Source organism: Gobio gobio, assembly GCF_949357685.1.
Source record: "Gobio gobio genome assembly, chromosome: 11".
Classification (NCBI taxonomy): Eukaryota; Metazoa; Chordata; class Actinopteri; order Cypriniformes; family Gobionidae; genus Gobio; species Gobio gobio.
In genome coordinates, this window is record NC_137104.1 from 41,912,360 (window position 1) to 41,939,626 (window position 27,267).

At 38.9% G+C, this 27,267-nt stretch overlaps 2 protein-coding genes across 13 annotated transcripts in view; both read right to left on the reverse strand.

Annotated features, from left to right (window-relative positions):
• Nucleotides 1–961: 961 nt before the first annotated feature.
• hax1 (HCLS1 associated protein X-1) lies at nt 962–8,389 on the reverse strand. 2 transcript variants are annotated; one of them, XM_079829103.1, is made up of 7 exons: nt 8,176–8,389; nt 6,484–6,737; nt 3,224–3,444; nt 2,670–2,733; nt 1,925–2,046; nt 1,665–1,785; nt 962–1,448 (listed from the first exon to the last, which is right to left on the reverse strand). In XM_079829103.1, exons 1-7 carry the CDS (start codon nt 8,244–8,246, stop codon nt 1,384–1,386), a joined length of 918 nt encoding a protein of 305 aa, XP_079685229.1. In that variant the 5' UTR covers nt 8,247–8,389; the 3' UTR covers nt 962–1,383. The 2 variants fall into 2 exon arrangements, with proteins under 2 accessions (XP_079685229.1, XP_079685230.1); XM_079829104.1 differs by having other exon boundaries at nt 989–1,448; nt 1,629–1,785; nt 8,176–8,363.
• An 822-nt stretch (nt 8,390–9,211) lies between these two features.
• Nucleotides 9,212–27,267, reverse strand: part of ubap2l (ubiquitin associated protein 2-like) — a 40,902-nt gene continuing 22,846 nt past the window's right edge. For 5 of the 11 annotated variants that reach the window (XM_079828768.1, XM_079828765.1, XM_079828766.1 and 2 more), the window contains 11 exons: nt 25,527–25,719; nt 25,379–25,442; nt 23,965–24,283; nt 23,713–23,801; nt 23,569–23,622; nt 23,380–23,461; nt 23,028–23,248; nt 22,474–22,579; nt 12,867–12,934; nt 12,581–12,775; nt 9,212–10,809 (listed from right to left, as the gene is read on the reverse strand). In XM_079828768.1, the coding sequence (XP_079684894.1) occupies nt 10,714–10,809; nt 12,581–12,775; nt 12,867–12,934; nt 22,474–22,579; nt 23,028–23,248; nt 23,380–23,461; nt 23,569–23,622; nt 23,713–23,801; nt 23,965–24,283; nt 25,379–25,442; nt 25,527–25,719 (1,487 nt within the window). In that variant the 3' untranslated portion in view covers nt 9,212–10,713. Of the gene's footprint in view, nt 10,810–12,580; nt 12,776–12,866; nt 12,935–21,175; nt 21,335–22,473; nt 22,580–23,027; nt 23,249–23,379; nt 23,462–23,568; nt 23,623–23,712; nt 23,802–23,964; nt 24,284–25,378; nt 25,443–25,526; nt 25,720–27,267 lie in introns of all 11 variants that reach the window. The other 6 variants (XM_079828761.1, XM_079828763.1, XM_079828762.1 and 3 more) reach the window with 2 other exon arrangements.

Here is a 27,267-nt window from a genome sequence, read left to right on the forward strand (position 1 = left end):
TATACCTTTTCTTTTGCTTTTTTTTTTTATGTTATCCTGCTTGTCCCACTCTTAATGTTCCACCCTGTTAGGCTCTGTTATGAAGAATGTTTGTCCGGTCAAAAAAAAAATAAAAACATATCTGACATGGTTATAAAAGTTCTGTTTATCTGTAGAAGGTTAGCTAAACGTTGATCAGTCCAAGAGCTATGGCTAACTTAGCTTAAAATTTTCCGCCCTGTTAGATTCTAATGGAAATTCTAATAGAATAAGATCGAAGAATAGCCAAAATGGCAAAGATCAGCTCCAGGGAGATCAAAGAAAGTCTAAAGTTACCTGTGAGTACTGTAACAATTAGAAGACGCCTATGTGAAGCCAAGCTATCGGCAAGAAGCCCCTGCAAAGTCACATTGTTGAAAAAAAACGAAAACACGCTGAAGAGGTTACATTTTGCCAAAGAACACATTGACTGGCCTGAAGAGAAATGGCGCAATTTTGTGGACTGATGAAAGCAAGATTGTTCTTTTTGGGGCAGTTTGTCAGACGACTCCCAAATACTGAATTCAAGCCACAGTACACTGTAAAGACAGTGAGGCATGGTGGCGCAAGCATCATGATATGGGGATGTTTCTCATACTATGGTGTTGGGCCTATTTATCGCATTCCAGGGATCATGGATCAGTTTGAGTACATCAAAATACTTAAAGAGGTCATGTTGCCTTATGCTGAAGAGGAAATGCCCTTGAAATGTGAGACAACAAGACAATGACCCCAAACACACCAGTAAGCGAGCAGCATCTTGGTTCCAGACCAACAAAATTAACGTTATGGAGTGGCCAGCCCATTAGAAAACTTGTTTCTGAGGCAAAACCGAGAAATGCAGAGGAATTGTGGTATGTAGTACAATCGTCCTGCAGGGCTGAAATTCCTGGTCCCAAATCAGCGCAAGATGTCAGTGGATTCCGAAAAGAAGGAAAACAAGGCTGATTACATTTTTTTCTCTTTATTTCACTGTGATGACACCATTAAAAATACAATTTCTATATATTATACTCTGGCCTGCCATCCGCAGTATATTTCCATGACAAAATCCAATGGATCCTCTTTACCAACAGTCAGTCCTTTTCAGGACACTGTGGCTTCGACAACTGACCCAAAGTTCAGGATATGAATAGAATTATTTATACATCCTTAATGGAAATTATATTCAAAAGTAAGTAAAGCAAAGTTATCATTTTGTGCCAGCAAATAATTGTTGTTCACTGACATCATCAAGACTGGATCTCCACACAGAATTCAATCAGACTGAAGAATAAAAAATAAAAAAAAGAATTATAATTGTAGCTCGCAGTTGGTGAGTTTGAGAAAAGAGAGATTGTCCTTTGGTTTGTGTCCAGAGCGGTTTCAGCCTCGAAAACCTCTGAAGAACTTAGAAAACACGGAGAAATCATCCTGCATGTCAGATCCGCCTGGAAGATACAGGAAATACATTACTGGCTGATTATTCAAGAATCAAAACTGATCTTGTAAAAGCTTGAGGAATATAACACTTATTTTAAAATGTCTTTACATACTATATAAACCACAATGCTTTTAAATACTCTAAATTCTACAATATTTGTATTAAATACAATTTGTTAATCTTTTACCTTTAAGACCATACATGTTGGCTAGAAACAGCTAACCTGGCATAAGAGGACCAGACTGATCTTGCGGCCCATCTTGGCCACCTGGACCCCCTGAGATGGTCACGGTCGTCTCTTCATTACCTTCACCGTCTCTGACTGTTCGCCTTTCTTCTACTGTCTACACAGACACACAATCTTGATTATAACTTGTTAGACACTTTCTGGACATGTGTGGCATATTTTGAGCCTTGCTGTACATTATTACGATATTTGAAATCAGAAATATAAAGAGGATACAATTAAACGGGATCACTCACTCCATCTGGTCTGACCACCTTGGTGACGCTGATAGACTTAAAAAATGACCTCATCTTTGGCTGTGAAGGTGCTGGAGTCAAGATCTGATCCAGCCCACCTGAAGACACCTGCGAGTCCAGATCTGAAGGTGGAACCAGAAGACAAAAGGCTTTTGTAAACCAAAGACAATCTATAAGAGTTGCATCAAGGCAATAAATGAGGAAATCAATGCCTATTCATCCAAAGGCTGAATTGTCGGCACAGTAACCAACGATAACATGAAAATAATATTTCTTTTTATTTAACACTTCACAGTAATTCAGCTTCAGTGTTGATTCAGTTCAGTTCAATAACTGTGTCAAGTTCATCAATTATGAAATGAGTTAAATTCAGCTATAAGCAGCTCTACAGAGCTCGAGTCAGTTCAATGTCAGGGCCGTAACCACCATAGACATTGAGGGGGACCATTGAGTCTCCTCCAATATTTAGAAATGGCCAAATAATAATAATTCATCCATCCAATAGCATCAGTGCAGTCAAATCAATACATATTATTGAATATGAAGTGTCTTTTAAACACCTTTGCATTTTCTTTTTTTTCCACCTCCAAATTAAGTCTGAATTTTAAAACTGCAGTGATATTCATTCTTTTATTTGAAGTGTTTGCATGTCATCTACACTTCTTTGTGAATCACAAAAATTTGGCCATTTTTTTAGGGTCTGTACTTGCATTTAAGTCATAAAAAATAGTGCAAAATACATTACCTCCATCCTCTTTTTTCTCGTTCTCCTTCGGTCTTAATAGACTATCTTTCCAAAGATCATGAAACTAAAAATAAAATGAAGACAATCAAGTGAGAACCCAGCGTGGAAAGACTCTAAAACAGGAGTGACGACCAAACCTGCTCCTGAGGTCACTATCCTTCAGGACATTGTTCTGGAAGTTTCTAGAATGCTTAGTAAGACCTTGGCTGCATCCAAAATCGCATACATCCCTACTATATAGTAGGCGCAATACAGTATGAGACAAAATACGTTTTTAAAAAAAGTACCAGGACGACCTTCTACTTCTGGCGAGGTCACATGATGACAAGATAGCAAATGTGGTACGTATGTAAATGCATTACATCCCTACTACACTCAGTCCTACTATATAGAATGTACTTTTTTTAGTGGTTGTGAAGTAATTACTACAAAATGAGAACCTACTCAAGAGAGTATGAGATTTCGGGCGCAGATAAACTCTGCAGGACAGTGGCCCTCCCAGAGCTGGATTGGACACCCCTGCTCTAAAAGTACACAGGAACACTTTGAATCACCTTTGAGAAGGGTTTCCACTGGGGAAAGGGGTTGCTGGGACCCTGTGGAGATGAAGAATCCCCGTCCTTTGGTGCCACAGAGGGGGGAGGCAGGGGTGGATTGTAGGGTGAGCTCTCAGGTGACTTCAACATGAAATCTCTGAATGGGTTACTACTTCCTGCCCCACTCCTGCCTTTCTCGACACCTTCCTGAGGAGGCGGTGCTTCTATTGATGGGACACCTGTTGGGCAAGAGAAGCCGAGGGCAGCAGGCGTTAGTAACACATATTTAAAATGCATTGCTATCACTATTGTTTTTTACGAGCTTTTAAAATGGCAAAGATTACAGTGACAGAGAAGCCTGAGCTCTTCTCTAAAATTTCTGGAATATTCCTTTTCTGGAATATTTTAATATAAAATATCCCCCTTTTCTCTGTCCTCCACAGTGCTCCCTCTCCTCTAAAATATTAAAGGGTTAGTTCACCCAAAAATGAAAATTCTGTCATTAATTACTCACCCTCATGTCGTTCGAGACCCGTAAGACCTCCGTTCATATTCGGAACACAAATGAAGATATTTTTGTTGAAAGCTGATGGCTGAGAAAGGCTTCAGATAGGCCTCTATTGGCATTCAGTACACTTATACTCCCAAGACCCATAAAAGGCACTTAAAACGTCGTTACAAAGTCCATCTCACCACAGTGACTCTACAATAATCTTACGATGCGACGACAATAGTTTTTGTGCGCAAAAAAAAATCAAAATAACACCTTTATCCAACTTGTTCTCGACTTCCGTGTGTGCCTCCACGACGCATGCGCGAGAACATGACGCAGTGACGCAGATCCGGCGTTCGGACATATGATCCAGAAGCGATTTGTTTACAAGCAGAGGAAGACGCGCGTGTCTAAGCTGTTGGATTCTACATTGATCGTGCTTTAGGTCTCGGCGTAGTGCTCAAAATGGGGCTTAAGTGTGCATTTCATGGATTCCCAAACCCCGGCGCTACGTCATATTCTTGCGCATGCGTCGTGGAGGCACACACGGAAGACAAGAACAAGTTGGATAAAGGTGTTATTTTGATTTTTTTTTGCGCACAAAAACTATTGTCGTCGCATCGTAAGATTATTGTAGAGTCACTGTGGTGAGATGGACTTTGTAACGACGTTTTAAGTGCCTTTTATGGGTCTTGGGAGTATAAGTGTACTGAATGCCAATGGAGGCCTATCTGAAGCCTTTCTCAGCCATCTGCTTTCAACAAAAATATCTTCATTTGTGTTCCGAATATGAACGGAGGTCTTACGGGTGTCGAACGACATAAGGGTGAGTAATTAATGACAGAATTTTCATTTTTGGGTGAACTAACCCTTTAATATAGTAAAATATTGTTATTTTAGTATCATTGAAATACTATTTTTTTTTTTATTAGTTTTCATTTTATATTTCCATTATTTTAATTGTAATTGCACTTTTATTATTATCAATTAAACTAAATAAAAATCAAAAATATTCCCTCTGCACCTAGCTGAAATAAAACAAGTTTAAGATTTTGTATATTTTATTTTATTTCAGTTAAAGGTGAACTATGTAAGATTTTTGCAGTAAAATATCCAAAAACCACTAGGCCAGTGTTATATTTTTTGTTCAGTTGAGTACTTAGACTATCCCAAATGTTTCCAACTATTTGTAAATCGTGATTAATTGCTATTTTAACCAAGGAACCGGGACGTGTGAGCTATGCTTTTGAGGGAGTCGCCTGTCGATTGCGTCATATCTGCGTTACCCTCAGTTTCCGGTTTTATTTAGCAGAAACGCTGTACTCTCACTGCAGTGTGAACAAGTGTCATAGCAGCCGCCGAGTGAACGTCATAACTTCCTTTTCAACACACTCAGATATATCTAATACGATAAACAGAGATGCGTTACCTCATACTCATGACTGGAAAAGAGGAAGTGGCGCCGGCGACTGTGTCATAATAAAAGTCCCGCTGGCGACTATGCCATAATAACAGTCCCGCTCTTCAATCGCTCCTGCTGCCTTGCTCAGCTCCACAACACTCGGCCCTGCTCTGCTTCATACTACAGTAATGTTAATCATCGCATGATTCGCATCCATGAACATGATTTCTGCCCGAGTCCTATCCTGACTCTTTTCCATCGGCTGTGAGGTGAAGACCACACGTCCCAAGATTCTGCGCTCAAACGTGGCGTCATCAAACTACGCCTTTGTTTTGAACAGGCGACCTCTAGTGGACGGAAAAGTTACATAGTGTAGCTTTAATGTTCATTTTATTTCAAGAAACGAAAATGTTTGTTTTATGGTTTTAGTTTTAGTTAAAGCTGCAGTCCGTAACTTTTTGCGCTCTAGCGTGTCTTGCGGAAGAACATTGCAGCCGGAGCAACTTCTCTCTGTTTATGTCTATGGCGAGTCACGCAGGGACTGTGCTCCTCCGCAGCGGTTCCTACCAGACCGGTCTGAAATAGTCCCAATATAAACACTTATTATAAGTGCACCATAATAATGATTCAGGGTAAGACAAAAACTCGGTTTGGAAAATGGATTCATGTTGTACATTCTAATTATGTAATTTTTGTAAATCTTGAACACAAAAAGTTATGGACAGCAGCTTTATTTAGAATAACCCTCACTTTAAGGAACCTAATATAGTCTTCGTGTCATCCCTACCCTTCAACTAAAAAATGCATTTTGGCCGTTCATTTACATGACAACGGCATTTTGGTGCAAGTTTTTGAAAAAGATACCGAATGTGGATACATGAATGTCTGAAAACGGCAACATATTGCACATGTGTATTACATATTCAGTCTATAATCATGTAGTGTTTCTTTATAAAGTGACATCACCACCTACTGGCCTGACAGCATAATACAGCGTTTCACTCACTGGCACCATCTATGGCTGGCTCCGAACGGATCGCTTTGAAAACGTTGACGTTTATAAGCGGAAAAACGTTTCCGTTTTTAGTACATTGTTGTCGTGTAAACATATGCTTACCTGACATCTTGTTTAATTTGTGTGTATTGTATAAAGCTTGTTAATTTTGTGTTTTATATATATGCATATCTTTTATCTATTTACCTTCTAATTTGACTAACCTGAGAGGACTACTTGAAATATATTCGCCCAGCATCTAATCAGCTTATAAAATCTCAATTAAATCATACACAATGTACAGATGCCTAGAAAAATACTTAAAAATGTTTTTTTTTTTTTTAAATCACTGCTAATAAACATAAACATGAGGAACCGAGCAAACGTACCTTTATGTCCAAAGCCATGGTGCTCATCAAATTGACCAAAACCAGCAAAGATCTCCTCCATGTCCCGGAAGATCTGGCCGAACAGCTGAGGTTCCTCAAAGCGCATCCCGCCGGGCCCGAAGTTGAAACCAAATCTGAAGGCATCATCAAACGGGTCCCGACGTGGCCTATTAAAGTCATCGTAGTGAACTCCACGGTCATCGTCTTCTTCATCATCATCATCTTCATGAATCATCCCATCAAAGAAAGGGTCCCTGATTAAAACACATTCAAATTAGCAAACCACTCAGAACTTAACAATGTCTCTAGTCTAGTGTATTAATCAGGAACAGTGCAGGACAAATAAACCAATAAGGTCTATATTTGCATTTAAAACTAATACCTCATATTCATGTGAAAAACAATCTTCACATTTTTCATAAAACATTAACAAACAATTATTTAATTAAAAATGTAAACTCAAGTGACATATTTAGGGTAAGTGCATTAGATACCAGATGCAGCTAATTACCTTTCGAGTTTCTATAGAAAAATGCTGTTTATAATGCATCTTTTTATAATAAGATAGTAAAATAGATTTATCATTCTTCATTATTACTATTTTCACATTTTAGAAAAATAATAATCAAATTTCTGATACAATTAAGAAATGCATTCATAGGTTTATTTTATTTAATTTTTTTAACACCACACTGTAAAAAAAAAAAATCAGGTCTCCAATTGAACATTTTCTAGTGACCGATCACATCTAAATTTTTCAGTTTGCCAAATTGAATTTCTGTGAATTGATGCAATTTAATTCAATTAAAATTCAAGAAATTCAATTTGGCCAACTAAAATTTTTAGTTGTGATCAGTCATTAGAAAATTTTCAATTGGAGACCTGATTTATTTGTTTTTTTTACAGTGCAGCCCACTATTATTTATGTTCTATGTCAAACAAAAAACTGAAAGAGTATTAAAGGGATAGTTCACCCAAAAATGATAATTCCGTCATCATTTACTCACCCTTGAGTTGTTCCAAGCCTTTATGAATTTCTTTTTTTCCGCTGAACACAAAATAAGATATTTTAAAGAATGTGGCTAACCAAACAGTTGATGAGCCCCATTGACTTCTATTGTATGGGGGAAAATACTATGGAAGTCAATGGGGCCCATTAGCTGTTTGGCTACTGACATTCTTCAAAATATTGTCTTTTGTGTTCAGCAAAAGAAAGAAACTCCTTCAGGTTTGGAACAACTTGAGGGTGAATAAATGATTATAGATTTTACATTTTTGGGTGAACTATCCCTTTAAGTTCCATATGGCTTCACGTGTAATACAATTTGTCACCGACTCTGGGGAATAAAACACCACATTTCTGCACTTAAGAAATTAATGTATTACAAAATAATTTATAACTGTGCTGATAAACGAAAATACTTTAAAATATCATAATGCTCTATAAAGTTTAATCGTATATAATAAAGCCACCAAGCATTTATTTCTATTGACACTAATACAGAAACATCCATAAATAAAAGCAATAGGAAGAGTTAATAAATATTGTGAATCGTGTTACTTTATAACACTATACACAATGTTGTAGCGTATATAATATATATTATTATAGTTTGTTAAAAAACACGACATAATAGCTGTTAGTCAACTGTCAGGAGACATTTCAACATTAAACTGTTAACACAGACTCACCTGCGGCCATCACCATGATAATGACCACCGGGAACCCCGAAAAACCCACGAAACAGATCAAATACGCTCATTTAAGGACGCAGTATCCAGGGATCCTTCGGAATTGACAACATAACAAACAGTTGCATCAGAGATCCAGCAGGAAGGGCAAAGAGGAATCCTACCAGATCTTTCCACTTGCTTCCGGTAAACACATTTCAAAATAAAAGTCCGTACATTGCATTAACGCATGCGTCATTGCCGACCCTGCTATACTATATCTATATTTATACACACATATATATATATACACACACACACACACACATACATATATATTTATACACGTTATTTTTTCCGCCTCTGCTATATATATAATATATATATATACAAATACCTATACACGCATTTTAAAGTAAATAAGTAACTAACAAAAATACATTAACAAAATACATTAAAAAAAAAGCATAATGTGTTGAGAAGTGATGTAAAGTTCATGTCAGCCTTTTATCCATTCAAGTCATTGTTTATACAATCATGAGGGAAACGTGTTTACATTTCGGTTTTATGAATCTTCATTGTTACGTCAATAAAGTCCAGGGGTTTTATTGAAGTTTATTTGAGTATAAAATATGTTTCCACTTCCCTACCATGGAAGTTTATGCATGCATAAAATGTTTAATCTCTAAACATTATGAAAAGTGAAGCAAATGTATTAACTTGACTACAATGTGTGGCAATATTTATGGGCAAATCATGGATATTTGGAGGGCAAGAAAAGCATTTTACTTCAGATGAGACCTGCTACAACCATAAATTGCTATTTGACTTGTTTGGAATTAAGCTAATTAGTTCTTTTCCATGCAAAGAATGAATTGACAAACCCACATATTTGCCATTTTAAAATGGGCTGCATCAACTGCACATTTCATATTGGGTTTAATTAAACTACTTTACTACATTTCTTATTTGCAAAGCAACAACTCCAATAATCAAACTTTAAAACTAGAACACAGAAGCAGACTGCAGTTAAAAGGCACACAAATGTAGTTTTCTTAAAAAAGACATTCACATCCAAAAATGATGAAAATGTCTTTTTCTTGTTTATTTACTTAATATTTATATATATTTTTTACAAAATAAAAAACATTATGAAACAAAAAAAAATGCTAACAAGTCTGTGTGTAAGGATTCAAGAGGGGAGAAAAGAAGCCATCAAACAAACATAGACTACAGTACTTGTGTTTTTATATATATATGTACAAGACAAGTTTATCCATTTAAATCTTTTTAAAACGCACAGTACAAAAAGAAAGTCACTGACAAAAAAAAAAAAAAAAAAAAACCCATAGTACAATTCTGTCCATCAGCACTTTCCTAATAATCATATTACTAAAAGAATATATTTGGGGACAGAAGGTGGGGCGTTTCCGGGGGAGAAATGACTGCAGGTATGACAGAAGGACAAAGGCTGTGGAAAGACACACAGGGTGGCCCAGGAAAACTGAACTCAATCCCAAAGCAAATGAGAAACTTCACGCTTATGGCAAAACGCTGAGGTCAAAAAGTCATGCCTTAACGTAATCCAATCTCCCTGCAACATGAAGGGTGGTTAATAAGGACAAAAATTGCAGAAAATAATAGTCTGAAGTTAAGGTGACCAGTGCACTTCTCACATCTAAGAGAGTACAATAAGGCTCCAATAAAAGAAATAAAAGGAATACACATTGAAGCCCAGTCTATAAGTAGAACATTCATATACTGGCCACCCTGATGATGCAAGTCATTCATTCACACACAAAATAAAGCCAAACTCACACACATGCACATACACACGCAGTACAGAACCAAAGCCTGTGAACTCACCTATACATTTTTTTTTTTTCATATATCTATTTATATTTGGTAAAAAATAAACTTCACAACTGCACTAGCCGATTTAGAGTGATATCTTCCTTTTTCCCAAAATAAAATTTGGTAAAAACTCATTGCAGGGGGAGAAACAGAGGAGGTGCAAGTACATTTGGATTGCAGGTGCTGATCAAGCAAGCAGCGGAAAAGAGGGAAAGAACGAACGGTGTGAGGAAAACAAAACAATCCTGCCCTCTCTCAAACCTCTTTTTCATTTTATCCATCAGTAAAAGGAAAAAGAAAAAAAGGGGGGGGGGGAACTAAACATTTGTCCTTTTAGAAAACAGATCTATGTTACATATTCCAGAAAAAAAAGGGGGTTCTGGGTTATGCATTTTGAACACAATACAAAGTCCAAATACTCAATACTCCGATCATGAAGGCCTAAGTAACTATCCATATATGCGCAAGATCACACTCCCCGTTAAGACTTCTCCCCCGTACCCCCTCCTCAAGCGGCGCCTTACAGTGCTATCTCTCTCTTAGGACAGCACCACCAGTGGAATGGGGTTGGAACTGCAGGGTGACCGTGCAGAGAGAGGAGAGGGAGCGCCGTGGAGGACAGAGAAAAGGGGGAGGTATCTAGGGAGAAAGAAAAGGTTCCACTAATCCAGCCTTTGGAACACCAGACGGGGCAGGACGGGGGGGTTAATTGCCTCCCCAGTTGTAGCTGTTGTATCCAGACTTGTTGATCTGCGACTTCTGTTGAATGGAGGCGTTTTGATTACGCTGTCCAGAGCCACTCTGAAAGAGGAAACAATTCAAATTTAAATCAAGTCAAATTAATTGCAAATAGTAAAAAAAATTAAATAATAATTTACATTTTGACTTGGAAGGGGAAAATTATATCCCTCATCCCTCCCTTGCACTTTGTAACAAATCCTTCCCTCGCGGGTCAATGTTTTTAGTTTTAGATCAAGCATTTTTTGTTTTTTCTATGTGTACAGAAGAAATCTCACATTCCAATCATTCCTAAGGTGGTCAAATTGACCCGCAAGGGAAGGATGTGTAACTTTTTTGAAGGAACACGCCGACTATTTGGGACTTTAGCTTATTCACCGTATCCCCCAGAGTTAGTTAAGTCCATACATACCAGTCTCATTTCTGTACGTGCCATAACTCCGTCTGATGCACCCACCGCTAGCCTAGCTTAGCACAAAGACTGGAGGTAAACGGCTCCAGCTAGCCTACTGCTCAGTAAGTGATGTGTGACAAAATAACGCCAACATTTTCCTATTTACGCGTTGTGATTGTGTAGTTACATCGTGTACCAAGACCGACGGAAAATGGGAAGTTGCGATTTTCTAGAGCGATATGGCTAGAAACTATTCTCTCATTCTTGTGTAATCAAGGAACTTTTCTACAGTCTCATGGGTGCAGCGGCGCAATGATATTACGCAGCGCCTGAAAATAGGCCAACTACCGTCAACATAACCTGCTTGCACAGGGAGCATGCTGGGGACTATTCTCAGGCACTGCGTAATATCGTTGCGCCTGCTGCACCCATGGTACGACAGTAAAGTTCCTTGATTACTACACAGGAATGAGAGTATAGCAACTAGCCATATCGGTCTAGGAAAAAGAGAAAAAAAAACAACCTTTTCATTTTCCATCGGTCTTAGTACACCATGTAACTATACACATCAACAAAATGTTGGCGTTATTTTGTCACTTATTGAGCAGTAGGCTAGCTGGAGCCATTTACCTCCAGTCTTTGTGCTAAGCTAGGCTAGCGGTGGGTGCGTCAGACAGAGTTATGGCACGCACCGAGATGAGAATGGTATGTATGGACTTCTCTAATTCTGGGGGATACGGTGAATAAGCTAAAGCCCCAAAAAGTCAAGTGTTCCTTTAAAGGGTAACTCAACCCCTGATCAGAGCCTAACTCCACCTACTGGTAATATTTGGAAAATGCTGGAAAAGTGGGCAGAGCCCAGCGGAGACAAACTGAGGGCAGGGCTAAGCGGGGGGCATGCACCTGAGAGCCGCAGTGAGGGATTGATTAGGGAGTGGTGAGCTCGTGCCAGGGGTGTGGGTAATGAGCCGTTGGAAGAGCCAACATACGCCATGATGGCAAACTACGTCCAAAAGGAAAATTCAACTGCAGTAGCCACCGTTCAACCTTAAGAGGGCAGCACTCAGACGTTTTTACACCATATATTGTCAAATTAAAACACTTTATACCCAAACGTCAATGAACAGCACTAATAAAGCCCCAGTCTTGCAGATCATTAAACCCTAAAAAAAAGGGAGTTTTTTAGTTAGTTACCCTTTAAATTTCTACCACAAAACTCCTCGAATCCAGTCAATCTGTTTGTGTATTCGTGGTTAAAGTACGACTTAAGTCCTAGGGTCTTTAACACTCCGAAGAACAGTCAATTAAAAAATAAAATAAAAAATAAAAATGAGTTTCGGGTCAAAATGACCCAAAGGAAGGATGAGGGATAGAAACAGAAAAAGAAGATTATTTCCTGAGCCTGATCGGTAAACACAAGGCAGCATGATGCAAGCTGACCTGTCCGTCCTGCTGCAGGTGGTGGTGGAGCATCTGAGAGTGTGGCTGCTGATGCGGGGTCAGGATGTGCATGTAAGGGGCCGGAGCGTAACCCGCTGCAGCCGGAGGGTTGATGGGGCCGCCACTCCCAAGTGCAGAGGGCAAACTGAAGGAAGCGCTGGGGGTTCCTGTGTGGAAACCCTGCTTCTCAAAAGACTGGAGGGCAGATTAAGACACTTTAGCATTTGTGAAACCAAATGCTCGGCGACTCAAATTGACCAAATTCAAATCTGACGTGGGATCTCACCTGTGTCTTTGTGTAAACAGACCCTGAAATGTCAGGGACTCCTGTGTTGCTTGATGTCACAGAGACTCCTAAAGCAGAAAAGTCAAAACGTATGAAATGGTGATCACTGAAACTAGCAAAACATCAACGGTAGTACTTCGTTAACTTGAGATAGACTGTCACTATAATGCGGACTTGAATATGATTGCTGAATTGGTTGGGTTTAATTTGATTCCCCAAATGTGGAATGCTAAAATGTGACATTTAAAAGGAATATATATATATCCCTAAAATGCTTTTAGGTGGAGAGCGGTGTGTAAAAACTGCACATCTGTGGTACCACATCGTGTCATACCCTTGAACTGGCACCACTTTTGTTCACTGATCTAACAGATTGAGGCAAAAACTACAAAAATTAAAAATCCACACCAGACAACGTCATGCAATTTGCATGAGGCAAAAAAAGGGTACATAAAATGTAAAAAAATATACAACGATGCTGAAATATCTGAAACGCTTCCAATACTCGTTTCCCACTCATCTCTCAGATAGAGTTGACACAAACCCGCCTCCCCTCACTCACTGGTTTCATTTGCCCTGTATGAATATTGTTGGCGTTACAGGGCTTGAATTTCAGCACGAGATTGCACGTATTGCGCAATTTACTCTTTCCCGCAGATTTTGTGCTCACACCCAAAGTGCGTGCACATAAAGCCACCTCTCATTACTAAATGGAGTTCTTTTGCGCTGCTTATTGCACTTCAACAGTCAAATACTAAATACACAAAATAATGCCAAAATGCCAGTCTTGGCAAGTATTCAAGTAAGCATAGTAAGTTGTTTCAAGTAAACGTAAACAGTAGAGAAAGAAAATGCATGTGTAACAGTATAATGGAGCCGTGCGTAGGGATGGGTACCGAAACCCGGTATTAAATGATCCCTGGTGCTAAATTATGAGCAGTATCGATAATCTTTGATGCTACCGGTTCTGCTGTCGGTAATGGAGAAATTAAGAAAATGCACGTACTATTTAATATTGATATATAGAGGTTATCTTGCAAATCCAACCGTTTCTATGAGAAAATTGCTATTCGCAATCCAGAAAGAAAGAGCGGGAGAGCGATCACGCGGAGCTACAGCGTGCACAACATGAACGCCCATTCTTAATGAGTGACAATGGCCAAGAGAACTAAAAAGATTAGTCTGGTTACACTTTAGGGATGGGATTTTATTTTGGCTTCCAAGGAAATAAATAAATAAATATTATATAACGTTTTATACAAGTAAAACTATTAACTAGCAGCGCTCAGTCTAGCGCAACTTCCTTCCCTTCACAGCTGTGAGAACTGGTTCCTCCTTAAAACTCAAACGTAACATCAGAATCAGCACAATCTGCAATTGTTGTAAAATGCAGTCTACGGTTTGCTAAATTGAGTTTGATAAGAGCTATTAAAAGCAAAATAATCCAAGGCGGCCATTTGTGCACGCTGTGAAATGGACCATAACTAGATTTGCACATTATATTTTGGTTGGGGTGTAAAAATTCACTCGTTTTCTCGATGCATCAATTACAAATCCTGACGATGCATATGCATTTTGAATCGTGAATCGTTTATTTTGGCCGACAATCGATTTAAAATGCTAAGAATCGAATGAAATCGCGATTCAGTGCTTTAAAATTAACATTAGATTATATCTACTAAATGCGTGAATTAATAGAGACGTGCTGCGTCATCCGCGCCCTCACAGACACGCGCTTTACCGCCTTCACTGGAGTGCTCTCGCACTCCGTCCGTCGCTCACTGACACATGTTTGAGCAGCCCATGTTTGAGTTCTCCTCAGGATGGCCACATGAGCAGATGACCGCTCTCTATCGAGACCGGAATTATAGACAACAGTAGACACCGGTGCGTTCCCTTTCAGAATCATCAAAAGGAAATAGAGAACAAAGAGAGTTTTCCTTTCTATTCTGTGAAGAAAAGTTAGTTTATGATTAGTTGGGAAAGTGCATGATATGAGTCTCTCTATGCAGCATTGTGTGTTTAATGCCAGGAACACTTTAATAGGTTGTGTAGCCATTAACATTATCCTACACAATAGTTAGCATTAAGTAACAATACTTTTAAAGCCTTTTTAAATTCTGGCTTATGTAAATTTCTACAAATGCCATTTTATATGGGAAGTGTGTAATAATAAAACAATGAAGTAATATGAACTAACATTAACAATGGACTAAAGTTTTTTTTTTTTTTTTGGTAACACTTTACAGTAAGGATGTATTAGTTAACATAACCTAATCAACTAACCTGGTATTATGTTTTATTTTGCAACACCTCTGTTCAGCATTAGTTTATATTTGTTTATGTTAGTTAATAAAAATCCAGCTGTTCATGGTTTGTTCATGTTAGTTCACAGTGCATTAACTAATGTTGACAAGATTTTAATAATGCATTAGTAAATGTTGAAATTAACATTAACAAAGATAAAATAAATCCTTTATAAGTGCAGTTCATTATTAGTTCATGTTAACTAATGTAGTTAACTAATGTTAAACTAATCAACTTTATTGTAAAGTGTTAGTTTTTTTTTTTTTTGCCCACTCTGACCTCTGAAGGCCACTGTGTAATTCACACCCTGACTAAGACACATTAGGGGAAGCATTTTAATAATCCTATGAATGAAAAAAAAAAAAAAAAAAAAAAAATGCAGAATCGCATCGAATTTTAATGTGAATAGTCTCGAATCGTCAAAAATCGTTCTTGAATCGAAAACCTATGAATCGAATCGCTTCCTACCCAAAGATTCACAGCCCTATATTTTAGGCTTTGTGCGCCCGTCTAAACCGTCAAATACACACAACATATAGCCTGTCAAAATGATCGGCTATAAGTATTCACTTAAACACATTTTATCTTAAATGGGCGTAAATAGATGGGAAAATATGATGTTTATCATTTTGATATGTATTCAGTCTTAAAGGGGCAGCATTCTAATAAACCTGCTGACATGAACCATTAACATTAAGTGCCAATAACGTGAATCAAACAACAAAAGGCAAAGACAACGTTTCTCCCAGATCTCGAATGATTAACTTTAGCTTCAATAAGCATTAATCTATCAATTTAGGCAGTGTTATTTTATATTTGATTACTTTATTAGATTTCTTTTGGAAGCCATATTACTTGACTGAATAGTAATTTTAGTAGACCTTCCTGAAATTAAAGCACCATTTCATTTGCATCTTTATTTTATTGTATATTTATTTGACTTTGTTTCGTTGTTCTTATATTGTATCTTATGCAAAAAACAAATAACATGCACACTGCTGCATTTAAAAATAGATGTTATACTCATTTGTTCAAACATTGCCGGTTTTTTTGGCTAGATATTTTACATTTCAGATTATAAAGCAATGTTAATTATGTTCTTAATTAGTAAAAAAAATAATAATAATAATAATTATATATAGACCCGATACAACAGTTAAAGTTCCGGATCGAAAAGCAGTATCTTAAGAGTACCAATACTGTTAAAACCTTAATACTCATCCCCATCAGTGCGTCAGGTGCTTGGTGAAACCTGCAGAAACACTGTCACTAAGTCAAATTTAAGACCTTTTTAAGACCTTTTCAAGACCATTATGAATTCAATTTAAGACCTATATAAAGCAATTTCCAAAATCAAAACATTTTCAGAAATGTGCATGTTTTTTTGTTTTTTTTTCATAATTAGGATGCCACATTTACCATATCATGGTGTTAGATGCACAATAGTCACATGGCAATAAAACAAACAAAATGCATGAATCTTGTTTGACAATAGGACAAATAAATACAACTTAAAGGGTTAGTTCACCCAAAAATGAAAGGCCTCCATTGGCACAATGCACTCTACACTCTCAAGACCCATAAAAGGTACTAAAGACGTCGTTACAAAGTCCATCTCACTACAGTGGTTCTACAATAACTTTATAAAGCGACGAGAATAGTTTTTGTGTGCAAAAAAACCCTAAATAACAACTTGTATAGTGATGACCGATTTCAAAATAATGCATCATGAAGCTTCAAAGCGTTATGAATCAGCGAGTCAAATCATGATTCGGATCGAGTGTCAAACCGCCAAACTGCTGAAATCAGTTGACTTTGGCAATTCAAACCGCTGAATCGACTCACTGATTCATAACGCTTCAAAGCTTCATGATGCCTTGTTTTGAAATCGGTCATCATGATATAAGTCGTTATTTAGGGTTTTTTGCGCACAAACTATTCTCGTCACTTTATAAAGTTATTGTAGAACCACTGTAATGAGATGGACTTTGTAACGACGTCTGTAGTACCTTTTATGTGTCTTGAGAGTGTAAAGTGCATTGTGCCAATGGAGGCCTTTCTGAGCGATCGGATTTCAACTAAAATATCTTCGTGTTCCGAAGATGAACGGAGGTCTTACGGGTGTCGGACGACATGAGGGTAAGTAATTAATGACAATTTTCATTTTTGGGTGAACTAACCCTTTAAATATACAGATACAAACAGTCCTTTAAGTTTAGGGAGGCTACTGTTTGTTTTTTCCCGTTGTTGTTGGATTAATATTAACGACACAGGCATGAGGGGGTATAGGCTAGGCTTTATTGGGTTGCTTTCACTTTAAGACCTACAGTAATGTGCCTAGATTCGGTACACTCGCTCGCGCGAGCACTGACAGGCGGCAAATGCGTGCACAGAATCCACGGCCAGTCTGACCGTGTGTCAGTAGCGAATGAATTCAGGGTTTATATCGCTTTTTAAACTCTTTTTGTGTGCTATCGGGCATATCATGCTTTTATTTGGTAATTATGCGAGATGGCAGGCAAGAAAGATTCGCCTCCGCTTTCACGATCGCGGAACTGGAAGAACTGTCAGCTGAAGAATAAAATCCGTTTGATGTGTCTGTGGTACAATCCGAAAGAGACCAGCGCCAATAACACGAAAACTGATTGGCTGCATACATACATATATTATATTATATTATATATTATATATTATATTATATTATATATAATGATGCATGTTGGTCTCTCACTAGTGAAAAAAACTACAACACACGCACTCTCTCTAAAAGGCTGCGGGAGCATTTCAATGAGCAAGAGGTAGCGTTACATGGACGTAGGAAAATTAAGACCCATTTAAAATTATTTAAGACCTAGAACTCAATACTTCAGCGAATTTAAGACTTTTTAAGGCCTTAAAATTTAGATTTTGAATTTAAAGACATTTCAGACTTTAAGATCCTGCGGGTACCCGGAGTGACAGAAGCCTAATATACCTGCTGCCAAATTACAAGATAATATTACAAATACTAGGGCTGTGCAATATGGACAAAATAATCATAACGATTTTTTAAAATGAATATTGCAATTTGCCGCAAGTTTGATTGACAGGCGATCTGACCAATCACATCGCCGAATCTGCCGTTTTGTCCGACAAAGCAGTCAGGAGAGTTAGTAGATTAACGTCAGCGGACTTGAACTTGGAAAAACGGTGTGTACTGTCGTCTTTCCCCGGTTGAAACAATTTCTTTTAGTGTTCATTCATGTTTATTTCATGCTTATCAATGAACTAGAAGGAAGAGAAAATCGGCTCACGAGCAGCTTTAACTGAGGCGCTACAGCGATCACGACACATTGAAGGGCCACAAAACGGTATTTGTTGTTTAAATTTCTTAACTTTGAAATGTTAATTTTTAGTATTTTCTTTTGAGACTGTTTAATATCTAAAGTAACTTGTTCTGTCCTGTCTGTCGGCATATTGTCAGTGTCCTCTTTGCTCCGCAATGCATTTTCTCTACATGAGAATGTGTGGTGTGAGAGCGCCATGGCTTGTCGGACATAGCAACAGTAACTAAAGGGGGCTATTTTAAACAAGGAACCGGGACGTGTGAGCTATGCGTGTGAGGGAGTCGCCTATCGATTGCATCATATCTGCGTCACCCTCGGTTTCCGGTTTTATTCAGTGAAACACTTTACTCTCACTGCAGTGTGAACAAGTGTCATAGCAGCCGCCGAGCGAACGTCATAAATTCCTTTTTAATACACTCAGATAGATCTAATACGATAAACAGTTGCGTTACCTCATATACTCATGACTGGAAAAGAGGAAGTGGCGCCGGCAACCGTGTCATAATAAAAGTCCCGCCGGCGACTATGCCATAATAACAGTCCCGCTCTTCAATTGCTCCACAACACTCGGTCCTGCTCTGCTTCAGACTACAGTAGTGTTAATAATCGCATCCATGAACTGGATTTCTGCCCGAGTCCTATCCTGACTGTTTTCCACCGGCTGTGAGGTGAAGACCACATGTCCCAAGATTCTGTGCTCAAACGTGGTGTCATCAAACTACGCCTTTGTTTTGAACAGGCGACCTCTAGTGGACGGAAAAGTTACATAGTGTAGCTTTAACAGCTTGATAAAAATTCATAAATTGTTAAAAACAGACAACATCAAATAAATGAAGGTTAACTAACCTTAACTCCCGTCATAATAACTAACAATTCAAAACAAAACAAAAATAGACTGCCCTCTTAAAGGTTTTTTGCAAGAAAAAAACAGCATATCCACTATTTCTGGTGCTATTTGTTAACAATTAGTTAATGCATTAGATAAAATGAACTAACAATGAATACAGCATGAATAATACTAAAACAGCATTTATTAAAATGTTAGTTTATGTTAATTTTAGCATTTACTAATACATTAACTAATGTTAACAGTGACAACGTTTGATTTGAATAATGCACCATGCATGGCACAGTTATTCATGTTAGATCATGGTGCATTAACTAATGTTTACAGTGACGTTTGATTAATGTTATTCATATACTATTGATACGCAGGCACCATGTCTTTGCATACATGATAGGTGATTGCGTCAGTAATTTCTTTGTCGTTTCGAGCCCTTCACATAAGGCGTGACGCTTGCAAATGCTTGAACGATGGATACTTGTTCAGTCGGTTCAGGCTGGCTCTGAGACGTTTCGATGGACTTCGTCGACATGCATTTATCATACAATTATGGCGCTGTTTTAAGTGTTGGAACAGGTTTGTAGTATTTTCCCCGTTTCGTTGCAATAATCATTTCACAGGTCTTGCAAATTACCTTGCTATGTTCGGTAACACCAGTGGTATTACTTTAGACGGGTTGCCGTGAAGACCTTTGAGTTTCTGTGTGTTTATGATATGACGATAGTTTCTCAAATGTAATGGTAAAATGCTCAAGAAGTGACTGCCGTCTCATGTGAGGACATGAACGTCATCTCCAGAGCTCTGAGAGTCAGAGATGTAAACACGCGTCAGTCATGCACGATTCAGTGTGTGAGGTAAATTTAACCGCGCATCTGCGCCATTCATTCACACAGAGATGCATGATTCGTTTTTAAATAGTTTTAATATTCACAGACACTAGTCTATATCACCAGATGCGTTGTCAGGGCACCGAAATTTGGCACCAATTGAGTTAATGTGAATCGGTACTCGGTAGGACTGACGTAATTCGGTCAGAACCCTTAAAAGTACAGAGTTCAAGTACCCAGCCCTAACGTCAAGCCCTGACATATACACAAGCACACATTTTAAAGTGGCTGAAGCAATGGATTCAACATCAAAATTCAGTACCAGTATTTTTGGTACATTTGAAAATGTTTGACAGTAAACCATGAGACACTATTTAAAAGTAGATCCAAAAGAGGGGCAAATATGCCCAATAATTGTTACAAAACAACCCATCATGGAATATGTTGGTGATCATTATGCCAAAAAAAAAAAAAAGTACATAAAAACAATCTGAAAAGCATGCTGCCATCAGTAGCCCAGATCATCAGGCTGACAATGTTCACAAAATTAAAAAACCTATCAGCACAAAACACTAATCCATTTCTGAAAAACAATTTGTTGATATTTAATAAATATCTTCAAATACTGAAAAAGGCCAGTCAAACAACTCCACTATTCGGATCTTATGCATTTTTGGGTAGTTGGCTTCTTGCACCATTAAGAAACCCTTTCAGGAGAGTGTTAAAGAAAAGACTGTCACCACGTCGCTGTCTTAGTCACAGAAGTAACAACCCTGATGTTCAACCCAAAGAAAGTGTGACTTCACTGTCCTCCAGCCTGTACAGAACTTTCTAGGTTCAAAGAGTTTCATGATCTTCTTTCATCTGAGACCAGGTGGCATGTGACAGCTTCATCAAGCTTGACCAGTAGTAAGTTAGGAGCAAATGAGGGGAGAGAGAGAGCTTAAGAAAGAAAAGGGAGGAGGAACAAGGAAATTGGGGGTTTTAGCGTGAGGCTGCACTCACCCACTCCAGGCCCGGTGACAGAGCTCGCAGGCTTGTTTTGCGCAGAAGCAGCGGCGGCGGCAGCGGCAGCAGCAGCAGCAGCTGCGGCAACGGCGGTGCCGTAGCCACCCTTACAGAAATCCCCGCTCCCTGCCGAAGCCTGGCCCAAATCCTCATAGCCTGCAAACGGTCAGACACACACAGCCACAGCCCCACAGCATTAGACACACACCAGGCAGGGCCAGAGGGAAGGAGGAGTGAAGGGGACGGGGCACAGGGATGGAGGCTGGGATGCAGCAAAGCTGGGGAGGGGTCTAATCGGAATAGAGTACTGGTGACGTAGAGGAGATATGAAACAGAGGAGATATGAAAGTGATGGACAAAAGTAAATAATGGGGCAAAAAAAGAGAACATGAAAAGAGAAGATATATTTAATACGGAAGAAGATATATTTCAAAAGACGGAAAGACAATATGGAAGAAAAAAATAAGGACAAGAAGAATCTAAAGCATAAGAGACAATATTTTAGAAGATGGATGAGTTAGATGGAGGGGGGAGCGCAAGAGCGAAGGAATGGGAGGGTACAACACAAACGGTGCTCAAAAGTGGTGGATGGTCAAAAGCAAGCAGCGTGTGGAAAGCATGTGTGAACCCACCACCCTAAATCAAGCGACCTCCCTCCCGCCTCATTCTCCTTACATCACTGGTTCCACAGAAACCCACCCACTGGTGGCACTTTGAAGTGCTTAAGACTATTTGCACATCACAGTTTGGACTCACTAGTTGTATGGATTCTCAAGTAGATGATTGGCCAACATCTGCTCTTAAAGTGGTCAAAGATAGACATGTTCTTGAAGCTGCAGATTGATTTCTGTCCAGGACACTCCAAGTCAAGTTGTATAATAAAACTACCCCACAAGTAGGATCAACGTTTAAAGCTTAGCGACACAAAACAAAACTCCATGCAGTACAGTTGTGATTGCAAAGGTCATCTGGTTTTGCAAAAACCAAACAAGATGCAGTACTATGGATTATACCTTTAACATAAGATGAATCATCTCATACTTCAACTTCACAGACAAGAAAAGGAACAGACTTGGCCAATGTAGGGTTAAGAGGTGACAGACCACGTTTAGTTAAACATGGCTTAAACTCTGCTAACTAGTAGATCTTGTTACCATCGTGTTCCTCATGGCTGAACGTTTTCCTAATACTTTAGCAAACTGGTAAACTAATTCTAGGGCAGATTCGGTTGTAAAACATTCCAACTGAATGTTTTTACGGCATTTTAAATTGTTGCATGTAAGAAAATGCATTACCAGTGCTATATCCATGTGATCCATAACCGCTAGCCTGCTGGAAGGCTGTAGCTGACGCATTGACACCGACATTCACACCATGCTGTTTGGAGGAGGTAGGAGCCACCTGGAGGAACATTCAGAAACAATCCTTAAAACTCGCAATGAAACTAAAGCAGCGGCAGATCTTTACTTCTGTACCAGTATAGAAGTTGTTGACTGGATTGAGATATGGGCAGTGCATTCAAAAATAAATGCTTGCAGCCAATTGCGGAGGGGCAGGGTTTAAGCGGAGTATATGATTGGTAAAATGAAGTCCTGCTTACTTCACCAAATAGAAATTTGTCGTTTTCACTGGAAGATCCAGCTATAGTAGTGAAACATGCATAAATCAGAAATGGCATAAACACTTACATTTCTATTACAAAGGTATACTTTGATAGTAGGGGAGACTGAGGTGGATCAAAGCAGGCATAACAGTCTGGCTTTTATGCTGCATTGTGTTTTTTCACTGAATTTAGAGCAGGCACAGAAGATTTAACAAGGCTGTGTAAAGATGCCTTAAGAGCTTTTACCGGAAACATGGCTGGGCCGTACTGGAAGGTGTTGGGCAGACCGGGCACACCAGTGTAATAGGGCAGGCTGGTGTAGCTGTATCCTGGTGGAAGGGCTGGGTTGAGGAAGGGCTGTTGGGTGGTGTGGTGCGTCTGCGTCTGGGTCTGCTGGGGCTGAGCCAGCGTTGTGGCAGGGGCAGGAGATGAGGCGTCACCACGGCCGAACTTCGACAGGTCACCAGCTAATAGAAAACATTTCAGACACCGTTTCAAATAAATTAAGCTTTTGGCTAACAACCTTCGGGTTAACTGTCCAGACACTTAATGCAATGCACAAACCAAATTTAAAATGGAAATTAAATCTGCATTTTACCAGAATAAGGGTTGCTCGTCAAACTGCCTTCCCTGCCGGTCAGTGCTGTGGTTGGAGTGGCAAATGGGATGCTGTAATAGTCCTGCAGAAGGCGAGAATAATGACTCAACTTTATACGTCACAAACAAACCCATTTCCTTTGCATTCATGTCAAATAATTCAGCTAATCAAACAGGAACAAGCCCTCACCAGGGGTATCCTGGTCTGCAGCATCTGCAAGTCATCATAGCCATAAACTTGAGGCTGCAGGACATAAGAGGTTTGTGAGCTAAAACAAGATACCAAATAGGTCAAAGCATGCGGCGGCAGCAACAAAACAGGCCAAACACTTACTGGGTATGGGTGAAGCAGGCCAGGAGCCATAATGTAAGGGTTGGGCAGCAGTGGCGGCACTCCAGGAGGCAGGTTTGGAGGTGCTTTCCCTGTTTAGATGAAGCAACATACAATCAAATGATGTAGAAATGGTTTTATCCAGTTATATCAAGTATTGCACATTTTTTATACAACAGTATATTCCTATAGTAGTAGTAATTGAGTTTGTAATATCAGCATCACCTGATCATCACTAATAACTGTAATTCTTACCTGAGGCAGCCGTGCTGCGAGACGAGGCAGATGGAAGTGCCACAGAGGCCGAGGCAACAGATGAAGATGCAGCAGCCTGAGGGGGGACCATTGAAACCACACCGGTAACACTGTTCAACCCCATGGTCAGACTGCTGACAGGACCCAGGGCGGACTGCGCCGAGACTGAACTGACAGATGAAGAGGGGACAACAGGGACGCTGTGGGAGATTGGGGCTGCTGAAGTAGCCGAAGAGGGCGGGGGAACTGAAGATGGAGCCACAGAGACCGAGGAGAAGGATGAGGAGTGCAAGCTGGAATCAGCATCCACACTTGGGTGCTGAGATGAAGTTGAAGGAAGATGATCACAGTGAGCAAAAGAGATAAACTTAATACAAATAAATAAAACTCCACAGACAGCCATTTGTTTAAATAAATTAAATCATAAGAATAAAATCAACAGGACAATTTTAAAATGGCAGTAATTTCAGGGGCAAATAAAGTAATTGTCAGGGTTTCTGCAGGTTTTATGAAGGTAAATGCAAGACCTTTTTAAGACCAATTAAAGAAAATTGAAGGAATAAATAGGGTTCATAAAAATCTACTTAATTCAAATGCAAGTTATTTTCATACCCAATGACCGATATTTGTTTTAAGAAAAATGTTTCCATGTCAAGTAAACGTATCTTGATTTAAAGAGGTTTCGAATTTATACTGGAAAACATGCAACCTAATTTTGCAATTCAATTTAGGGTCCTTTGAAATCCGTTTTTTTTTTTATATATATATTTTTATATAGTTTATTCGGTTATAATTTTCCTGGACCCTGCTTTAATGGTTAAATTGAATTTTACTGACTTTTGTTCAGCTTCAGAACACAAATGAAGATATTTTAATGAATTGGGAAAGATTTCCGTCTGTCCTTTGACAGTCTAAGCAACTACCACTTTGCTTCAAAAAGTTCATAGAGACGTTCAATCCATGTGAATCAAGCGGTTTATTCAACCTTTTTTTGAAGAGACTCGATCGCTTTATATGACGAACAAAAGTCTTATGGGTTTGGAATGACATTTGAGTAAATTACTATTTAAATTTTTGGATGAACCATTCAATTAATTGTACGGACCTACTTTTGATTAATTCATACAAAATTTGACATTGTGACATTCTGCATTATACTCCATTTTTATGAATGGATTCTGTAATTCCATCCACGTTTTCTGCATTGCAGAATTCCTAAGGCTCTAATTTAATGCCATGATATTGAATTTAAGACTTTCTGCTCTAATTTAAGACATTAATGCTTTTCATGAAATTTCATGAAGAATATTTTTATGAAAAAGTACACAAAACTAGAATATGTATTACAGAAATGTATAAGGACAATACAGACTTCACTCTGTAAAAAGGAAGTGCGTTTTAGTTGCAAACTCACCAGCAGACTTGTGTTTGAAGTGCGAACTGAAGGTGCCAAACTGTTTTGCTGTGTAGGGAGGGAGCTGATGGGAAACATGCAGTATTATTATAATCATCTCTCATCCATACACACTAAATTTACGTAAGGCAACAACAAAATGGCATACTTATTGTGTTGAGGAGCCAGTGAGCTGGAAGAGGCATCTTCATGCCCAAGAGCACTGAGAGGCGTCTGATTGGATGTAGTCAGCAGGGAAGGAGGACCTGATGAGGGGTCAGCCAATGAGCCCATGTTGGAAACTGATGGTGGGACGACTGATTCGGATGCCGGTTTCATGGCCACTGCAGAGCCTGCTGCAGCTGGGAGGGATAATGGGATAATTAACAACGTTTTATCATTTGTATGAGGCTCATTCACACCAAGAGCAATAACTCTTGCATCCACACCAATGGATGATAACGTCCCAAGCACATGCATTAGTTATAGGTGGGATAGATTCTGATTGGTTGTCACAGTTTATGATACTATATATATATATATATATATATATATATATGAATTCCACTGATATTGTGTATCGTTATAGCTGTGATGTGCACGTTCCTATTGTTCAATTAGATTGCAAGAATACATTTAAGTGCGGAGTAATAATAAACTACATGCAATTGTGCAACAAGGACACTGTAAAAGCATTGCCCTTTACGTTTATCATTAAAGTCCTCCGTAGTCAATTTATCCCTTAAAACTTATCTTTGATCACCAAAATTACATATATTTAAATGTTTTTCCTTGTGAAAAAAAAGTCTTCATGCCTTAACTCAACACCCTTGCTTCATTTAGTATACGCGAAACCATGAATTTGCAAATTAGCCTGTCCATTAACAATAATGCACACATGTATAACCTGGCTTCTCTTGAGACTGCTCTGCTTCACAGCATATTTAACGACACGCTAAAGCCCAGCTTTACAAGGTATTTTGTGACATAAAAGATGCTGTTTGAAATCTGCGGTATATCTTAAGCCTGGTCTTTGGTTCACTGGACTTGTTGCACACTGCAGTAAGAGTAAAGTGTTTCTGCAAAATAAAACCGGAAACCGAGGGTAACTCAGATATGATGCAATTGACAGGCGACTCCCTCACATGTCCGGGTTCCTTGGTTAAAATAGCAATTTTCTCACGATTTACAAATAGTTTGAAACATTTGGGATATTGCAAGTACTCAATTGAACAAAATATATAACACTGGCCTAGCGGTTTATGGATATTTTACATGGTGCACATTTAAGTGTGTGCAATAGACCAAAAAAATAAATAAATTGACGATAATTAGGGTTGGGTACCGAAATCCGGTTCCAATATGGCACCGGTACTTATATAACCGGTATGTACCGGACCGAATCAGAACGCAGATTTCGGTTCCTCATTTCGGTGCCAAAATTCAAACGTGCTTTCGCGCTTTGGCTGAGCCAGAGACAGACGCTCAGCGCTGGTCACATCACAACTCATGACAACTATTCAGCGTTTTCAACGACATCATGTTTATTTCAGGTTTCAGACATTTAAATGTTCATAAGTAGGCTACTAGCAAAAAACACACACTGATGTCTATGAAAGCGGCAATGACAATCCTTTCAGACGGTTATAATTTGACTAACGTTACGTGTTTTATTCACATCAGATAAATGCACATTATATAGTAACTATATAGTGTACTCTATTCTTCTTCCAGTTCACTGGTCACTTACTTTCATGTATTTCGTGAGACGAGAATGAACTCAAGTGTTGTAAATCCGACAGATCCGATTCTGAGGCGCAAACTAACATGGCGCCGCCCATTGCGCTTTATAGATCAACTAACACACATTCACTCACACATTTGAACATCAGATAGTTCGTGACACAGTT

Coding starts and splice junctions, on each gene's coding strand:
- hax1 (XM_079829103.1), bottom strand. CDS start 8,246: ATGAGCGTATTTGATCTGTTTCGTGGGTTTTTCGGGGTTCCCGGTGGT. Junction 3,445..6,483: donor CCATGGCTTTGGACATAAAG/GTACGTTTGCTC, acceptor CTTGCCCAACAG/GTGTCCCATCAATAGAAGCA. Junction 1,449..1,664: donor GTCTGGTCCTCTTATGCCAG/GTTAGCTGTTTC, acceptor TGTATCTTCCAG/GCGGATCTGACATGCAGGAT.